The sequence below is a fragment of the Scyliorhinus canicula genome, chromosome 21 (assembly GCF_902713615.1).
Source record: "Scyliorhinus canicula chromosome 21, sScyCan1.1, whole genome shotgun sequence".
NCBI lineage: Eukaryota > Metazoa > Chordata > Chondrichthyes > Carcharhiniformes > Scyliorhinidae > Scyliorhinus > Scyliorhinus canicula.
The window spans coordinates 23,179,572-23,188,106 of NC_052166.1; the positions used below are offsets into that span (position 1 = coordinate 23,179,572).

The 8,535-nt window shown below is 57.4% G+C and overlaps 1 protein-coding gene across 2 annotated transcripts in view; it reads left to right on the top strand.

The window, feature by feature from the left end:
- Nucleotides 1-4,099: 4,099 nt before the first annotated feature.
- The window catches only part of abca2 (ATP-binding cassette, sub-family A (ABC1), member 2), a 577,021-nt gene continuing 572,585 nt past the window's right edge, over nucleotides 4,100-8,535 (top strand). For both annotated transcript variants that reach the window (XM_038782183.1, XM_038782184.1), the window contains exon 1: nucleotides 4,100-4,328. In XM_038782183.1, coding sequence (XP_038638111.1) covers nucleotides 4,263-4,328 — 66 coding nt within the window. In that variant the 5' untranslated portion in view covers nucleotides 4,100-4,262. The remainder of the gene's footprint in view (nucleotides 4,329-8,535) is intronic.

Sequence of the window (8,535 nt, forward strand, 5' to 3'; positions counted from 1 at the left end):
CCGACTCCACGTGTGGGTCCTGGGCGCCGCCATCTTGGGGCCCCGACTCCACGTGCGGGTACTGGGTGCCACCATCCTGGGATCCCAACTCCACGTGCGGATCCTGGGCACCGCCTTCCGGGACTGGCACGCAAGGTTCTTCCAGCATCTACTCGGACGACGACGACGAATATGGATTTTCTCCACGGCTCGCGGCCATTCAGCTCGACCAGTCACGTCCACGCACGCTCGCCAAAACGACAACGCTCATCTACCTCAACGGCCACGAGACGGGCTGCCTGCTGGACTCCGGGAGCACGGAAAGCTTCATTCACCCTGCCACGGTAAGACGCTGCGCACTCCCTGTCCATCCTGTAAAACACAAAATCGGGTTACCCTCAGGTTCGCACTCCGTTCGCATCACCGGGTGCTGCATCGCGGACCTCATGGTCCAAGGGAAGGTTTTAAAAAATTATAAACTCCTTGTCCTCCCTGACCTTTGCGCACCGGCACTCCTAGGACTAGACTTCCAGTGCAACCTGCAGAGCTTGACCTTCCAATTCGGCGGCCCTATACCCCCCTCACTGTCTGCAGCCTCCCGTCCCTCAAAGTGGACCCCCCCTCCTTGTTTGCTAATCTCACCCGCGATTGCAAACCCGTCATGACACGGAGCAGACGGTACAGTGCCCAGGACCGGTCCTTCATCAGGTCCGAGGTCCAGAGGCTGCTGACGGAAGGGGTCATCGAGGGCAGCAACAGTCCCTGGCGAGCCCAAGTGCTGGTGGTCTGGACTGGGGAGAAAGACCGGATGGTCATCGACAAGAGCCAGACCATCAACCGGTTTACGCAACTGGACGCGTATCCTCTCCCCCATATTTCCACCATGGTAAACGATATTGCGAAATACAAGGTCTTCTCCACTGTGGACCTTAAGTCCGCTTACCACCAGCTCCCCCTCCGCGCGAGTGGACCGCAATACACCGCGTTTGAGGCAGTGGGCGCCATCTACCACTTCCTTAGGGTTCCATTTGGTGTCACAAATGGGGTCTCGGTCTTCTAGCGGGAGATGGACCGAATGGTCGACAAGTACGGATTACGGGCTACCTTCCCGTATCTTGATAATGTCATCATCTGCGGCCACGATCAGCAGGACCATGACGCCAACCTCCAGAAATTCCTCCAAACCGCAAAACTCCTTAACCTCACATACAATAAGGATAAGTACGTGTTTAGCACCGACCGTCTAGCCATCCTTGGCTACGTAGTGCGTAAAGCAGTGATAGGCCCCGACCCCGAACGCATGCGCCCCCTGATGGAACTCCCTCTCCCCAATACCCTCAAATCCCTCAAACGCTGCCTGGTTTTCTTCGCTTACTACGCCCAATGGGTTCCCAACTACGCCGACAAGGCCCGTCCCCTCATTCAAACCACGACCTTCCCGCCATCGACAGAGGCCTGCCAGGCCTTTAGCCGCATCAAAGCGGACATCGCAAAGGCCATGATGCGCGCCATCAACGAGTCCCTCCCCTTCCAGGTCGAGAGCGACGCATCAGAAGTAGCTCTGGTGGCCACCCTGAACCAAGCGGGCAGACCCATGGCCTTCTTCTCCAGAACCCTCCAGGCTTCCGAACTCCGCCACCCCTCTGTGGAAAAGGAAGCCCAGGCCATAGTCGAAGCGGTGCGACATTGGAGGCACTATTTGGCTGGCAGGAGGTTTACCCTCCTCACAGACCAACGGTCAGTAGCCTACATTTTTGATAATGCACAAAGGGGCAAGATTAAGAATGACAAGATCTTACGGTGGCGGATCGAGTTGTCCACGTACATCTATGAGATCTTGTATCGTCCTGGGAAACTCAATGAGCCTCCTGATGCCCTGTCCCGCGGTACCTGCGCCAGCGCGCAGATAGACTGCCTCCGCTCCCTGCACGTGGACCTCTGCCATCCAGGGGTGACCCGCTCTACCATTTCATTAAGGCCCGCAACACTCGCCTTTTCTCCATTGCGGAAGTCAGGACCGTAACCCGTGACGCCACACTCTGCGCAGAGTGCAAGCCTCCACTTCTACCGCCCCTGAGCGCGCACACCTGATCAAAGCATCCGCCCCTTCGAACGTCTCAGCATTGACTTCAAGGGGCCCCTTCCCTCTAACAACCGCAAAACATTTACTTCCTGGCAGTAATCGACGAATTCTCCCGCTTCCCCTTCGCCATTCCTGCCCGACATGACACACATCGACCGTCATTAAGGCCCTCCTCTCCATCTTCTCCCTGTTGCGCTACCCCGCGTACATCCACAGCGATAGGGGGTCCTCCTTTATGAGCGACGAGCTGCGTCAATTCCTGCTCAACAGGGGCATTGCCTCTAGCAGGATCGACCAGCTATAACCGCCGGGGGTAACGGACAGGTCGAGCGGGAGAATGGTACAATCTGGAAGACCATACTACTGGCCCTCCGGTCCAGAGATCTCCCTATTTCGATGCAAGAGGTTATCCCCGATGCCCTACATTCTATCCGCTCACTCCTCTGTACCGCAACAAATCAGACACCTAATGAACGTCTTCTTGTCTTCCCCAGGAAGTAGTCCTCGGATCCCCCTCTTCCGACGTGGCTGGCCGCCCCCGGACCCATCTTGTTCCGGAAGCATGTGCGGGTGCACAAGTCCGACCCGTTGGTGGAACAAGTCCAGTTACTCCATGCTAACCTGCAGTATGCGTATGTGGAGTACCCCGACGGTCGGCAGGACACGGTCTCCCTCTGGGACCTGGCACCCGCCGGGGTGCGGCCTTCCCCCCCCTTTCACCACAGACCCCACCCCCTGTTTTTTTTTACCCCCCAGCGCCCCACCCAGGCCACCACCTTCCCCATCCATGGTGTCTCCACAGCCAGCTCGGGTGATGGGGCTGTTCAAGGACCATCGCTCCCGGACTCCAGGACGTCAGCGGAACCACCACCATTGGCTGAACCGACGTCACCTACTCCACTGCGGCGGTCTGCCAGAACGTCACTGGGCCACCGAAAAGACTGATCGAAATTTGATTTAAATTACAAACAGCTCCATGGACTTTGTTGGGACTTTGTGTACTATTGCTAATTTTCTAGGCAGTGGGAAGCCAAAATGTAATAAAAGAAAAGCAGAGAAAATTTCCGTTCTCCCGGCTGCTAATCATACCACCAGTTCTCGACCACTCCCCCGACCGCCCCCGCCGATCCCCCACCCCAGCTTCTTCTCCGCAACGGGGTGAATTGTGGTGGTATGATTTGCATAGCTGTCTGCCATGGTGCAGAACACCAGTTACCATTGGCCCTGGTTGGTCATTGTGCCTCTCGAACCGATTGGTTGAGACCAGTCATGTGACAGCGCTCCGATTGGTCGAGAGGCTGAGTTAACCACGCCTCCATACCGAGATATAAATAGTCAGAACGCCCGGCGGTCGTCCATTTATTGTAGTCGACCGCAGGGCTAAGTTTTAGCTTATTAAAGCCTAACTTTTGTACAGCAACTCGTCTCACGTGCAATTGATGGCTCATCAGTAACCACACACATGCAGACACACAGAAAGTACTGGACAATCTCAGCAGGTCTGACAGCATCTGTGGAGAGAGAAGGGTGCTAACGTTTGGAATCTGGATGACTGACCTGCTGAAATTGTTCGGCATGTTCTGTTTCTGTTTCAGATTCCAGCATCAGGCATTTATAATTACACCTGAGGGAAAAGTCCCAGGACTATGACTGTTAACTAAACTCTTGTTCCTCCACCCGCAGATGCTATCGGACCTGCTGAGCCTTTCTCGCGCGTGCCCTGTTTTGAAGTGGGTGGTGCAGGAGCGCGCGCCGGGGACGCACACAGCGAGAGAGGGGTGGTGCGCGCCTCGGGGACGCGGACGGAGACAGTGTGGCGGGGGGAGCGCGCGCGCGCGCGCGTAGGGGAGAGAGTGTGACGGGGGGGCGCGCGCGCAGGCGAGAGATAGTGTGACGGGGCGCGCGCACGGAGAGCGATTCGGGGCGCGCTCAGCTGGCGCGGGTTGCAGCTGCCGCGGAGCCGGGATTGCCTTGTTCTTTCGCGGCGCGGAGGAGGGGTGCTGGCGGGGGAGTGTTGGAGGGGGTCTGTGTCCCCGAGGTAAAGCCCGGGGGAGTAGGAGGGGGTGGACAGCGATGCTGCTGCTTGCTGATGTGCGGCTCGGGTCGGCCAGGAGCGCCGCTGTAGCGAGAGGGCGCGGTGTGTGCAGCGCTAACCTTTCCGTGTCCGCCGCCGGGGGCCGGCCGGGCGGGCTATGCAGCCATGGGCTTCCTCCACCAGCTCCATCTCCTACTCTGGAAGAACATCACCCTGAAGCGCCGGAGTCCGGTGAGTGACTTCCCTCCACATTCCTGCGGCTGGCCACCAGGCAGCTTGAATGTTAATTGTTGTGATAGCGGTGCACTCAGCTCCCTGGCGGGTTTCTGTTTTTGTGGTGTGTGTGTGTGTGTGAGAGAAGGGGATGTGTTATATTTGTTATGACAACCTCTTCCCAGATCAATATTCCCATTCAAATCCTGACCCAGGACTTGTCATTATCCATGCATTGTCCCGAAGTTTCTTCCTGTTTATTGGGCCTGAGAGGCAGATGCCAGTTACATTGTGGCACAGTTTATCTGGAGGGGGATATGCCTTTTACTACGCACTTCTTCAGCATGCATTCGATCGATGTAAAGCTTGAGAATGTTTATTTTATTTTCCCTGACCGTCATTGACTCACAACAGAAAAGTGATTCTTGACATTAAAAGTGTGGGCATGTATCAGCCTCTCCCACCTGTGATGGGGCAGGGACTGGACTTGTACCTGTGACATAGGGTCACAGGTGTCTCTCAGGATTCTGCAGCCTTGCCCTGTCCCGGGCGTCACTATTTTAACCCAGTCCCTGTCTTGTGCTGAGGCTTCATCAAGGAAGTGATCAGTCACGGCCAGACCTATTTTTGAAGCAGTGGATACTGAGTTAAGTGGGTGACACATTTTATCAGGTCTCCCCTCAGTATCAACACATTACCCTCTCCACAGATAAGGCAATCTGGCCTGCCGATAAGGGCAGTTTCTAAGTATTTTTCAGGGTGTAGAGGTAGCACATGATGATGGTCAACGGGCCCTGGATTTAGGATAATGTATGCCAAGCATTTTACCTCGGAAGCAGTGAGGGGAGAGAGGAGACTAGCTTTTTGGCTTAATTAGTTCATGATACTGACGGCAGCATAAATCATACTGAAATATCTATATTAAACATGAGGGAATAACGCAGTCTGCATGCATCAACCCAGCAGTCAACAATACTGGACAGGATCAATACAATATCTGTGACCATACAGTATTGGGAGAGAAATTATTTGTGGATTTGGTGGTCAATTTGCTTGTTCACTATTAGTCTATACGCTGCAGGATAACTGAGTACATAACTAGGATCAATGCACATTATGACAATTGAGTGCGTGTTTAAATTGCTAGTGAACTTGCATTCTTCAGTCGGTTTGTGATTTGTATCACTTGGTTAGCACCTCACTTCAGCTGCGTCTGTGCTTTAGTCAGAAAGTTGTGGGTGCAATCCCTACTCACGAGATTTGAGTGTGTGGCATTGCAGTGCAGGACTGTTGGGGTGCTCCGCTGCCAGATGTTCTGTCTTTCGGGTGAGCTGTTAACCTGACACCCCATCTGCCTCCCCACCCCCCCCCAAATCTGTAGCCTGACCACATCTATGACCAACATATCTATCTCAAGCCGCTTCACTATAAACTTGATCATTTATCTCATTATTGTTTATGGGCGCTTGCTGTGCTCAAATTGGCTCATTACACCAATAACTCCAGTTGAAAAAGTACATTATTGGTGGGTGCTGAGATTGTGAACGCACAATATGAATGTACATTCTTTATTTTCTTCAGTATCAACACATTTTGTGTCCTTGAATGTTACAATAACAGTTGCGCAATTAAGAGAACAGGGAGATAGAAAAATTGTTTTGTATCTAGTTCCTGCAACATCGTGCCCTTTCTTAGAAAGGCCATTGGAATGATAGCAAGACAGTTGTCAGAGGAGATGATGGCACAGTGGCAATGTCATTGGACTAGGGATCTCACTGTGACAACTGCTGAAATTTCAATTCAATTAATAAGTCTGAATTGGGACCTAACCTCAGCAATGGTAACCATGAAATGATCATTGACGTACATCTGGTTCACTGAGGTCCTTCAGGGAGGGAAATTGGCCATCCTTCCCTGGTCTGGCCTACACCTGATGCCAGGCCATAGAAATGTGGTTGACTCTTAATTGACCTCTGAAATGGCCTCGCAAGCCATGGTGTTCAAGGGCAATGGGGGGTGGGCAACAAATTCTGGTGAGTGAATTTTTTAAAAATTAAAAGAGAATCTTCAGTCAGTTTTCTGTTTGTTAAGTATTACCTTCATATAATAGTGGGAAACAATGAAGTTATAACGAATTGAATTACAACCGTTCCCTCAGAAATCTGTCTATAGAGTACGATATATATTGCATTGTCCGCTGTGGACCAGTGACTGACATAGTTGCTGTGGATTCCATTCCAACTCCAGGCTTCCAAACACAACACGAGTTTGACACTGGTGAGGTACTAAGGATACACTTTGCAACTGAAAGTAGCCTGCTTTGGATGATTCTATTTTTAGGGTGGGAATCAAAGAGAAAAATGTTTCTCCGTCTCGGGCAGAAGGGGGAGGGGGTGCACCTTACTCTGGAGGTCCCCTCAGAGTTGGGCCGCCTTCCCTCTGGGATCTTGGCGCTCTGGCCCGTCCTCCTTTCCTCCACCTCCCTCCCCCAGTGCCGTGATTGCCCCATCCACCTCCTGACCCCCCCTCCACCTCCTGACCCCCCCTCCACCTCCTGACCCCCCCTCCACCTCCTGACCCCCCCCTCCACCTCCTGACCGCCCCCTCCACCTCCTGACCGCCCCCTCCACCTCCTGACGCCCCCTCCACCTCCTGACGCCCCCTCCACCTCCTGACGCCCCCCCACCTCCTGACGCCCCCCCCCACCTCCTGACGCCCCCCCCCACCTCCTGACGCCCCCCCCACCTCCGTGACGCCCCCCCCCACCTCCTGACGCCCCCCCCCCACCTCCTGACGCGCCCCCCCACCTCCTGACGCGCCCCCCCACCCTCCTGACGCGCCCCCCCACCTCCTGACGCGCCCCCCCACCTCCTGACGCCCCCCCCCACCTCCTGACGCCCCCCCCACCTCCTGACGCCCCCCCCCACCTCCTGACGCCCCCCCCACCTCCTGACGCCCCCCCCACCTCCTGACGCCCCCCTCCACCTCCTGACGCCCCCTCCACCTCCTGACGCCCCCTCCACCTCCTGACGCCCCCTCCACCTCCTGACGCCCCTCCACCTCTGACGCCCCGTCCACCTCCTACGCCCCCTCCACCTCCTGACGCCCCTCCACCTCCTGACGCCCCTCCACATCCTGACGCCCCTCCACCTCCTGACGCCCCCCTCCACCTCCTGACGCCCCCTCCACCTCCTGAACGCCCCCCGCCCTCCACCTCCTGACGCCCCCTCCACCTCCTGACGCCCACTCCACCTCCTGACGCCCCCTCCACCTCCTGACGCCCCCTCCACCTCCTGACGCCCCCTCCACCTCCTGACGCCCCCTCCACTCCTGACGCCCCCTCCACCTCCTGACGCCCCCTCCACCTCCTGACGCCCCCTCCACCTCCTGAACGCCCCCCTCCACCTCCTGACGCCCCCTCCACCCTCCTGAACGCCCCTCCACCTCCTGACGCCCCCCTCCACCTCCTGACGCCCCCTCCACCCTCCTGACGCCCCCACCTCCCTGACGCCCCCCCCACCCCCCCCCCTCCACCTCCTGACGCCCCCTCCACCGCCTGACCGCCCCCTCCACCTCCTGACGCCCCCTCCCCCTCCTGACGCCCCCTCCCCTCCTGACGCCCCCTCCACCTCCTGACCGCCCCCCTCCACCTCCTGACGCCCCCTCCACCTCCTGACCCCTCCACCTCCTGACGCCCCCCGCCACCCTCCTGACCCCCTCCACCTCCTGACGCCCCCTCCACCTCCTGACCCCCCTCCACCTCCTGACCCCCCTCCACCTCCTGACGCCCCCTCCACCTCCTGACGCCCCCTCCACCTCCTGACGCCCCCTCCACCTCCTGACCCCCCTCCACCTCCTGCCCCCCCTCCACCTCCTGACCCCCCTCCACCTCCTGACGCCCCTCCACCTCCTGACCCCCCTCCACCTCCTGACCCCCCTCCACTCCTGACCCCCCTCCACCTCCTGACGCCCCTCCACCTCCTGAACCCCCCTCCACCTCCTGACGCCCCCTCCACCTCCTGACGCCCCCCTCCACCTCCTGACACCCCTCCACCTCCTGACGCCCCCTCCACCTCCTGACCCCCCCCTCCTGACCCCACTCACCTCTGACGCCCCCTCCACCTCCTGACCCACTCCACCTCCTGACCCCCTCCACCTCTGACCCCACCCTGACCCCTCCACCTCCTGACGCCCCCTCCACCTGACCCATCCACCTCCTGAAGCC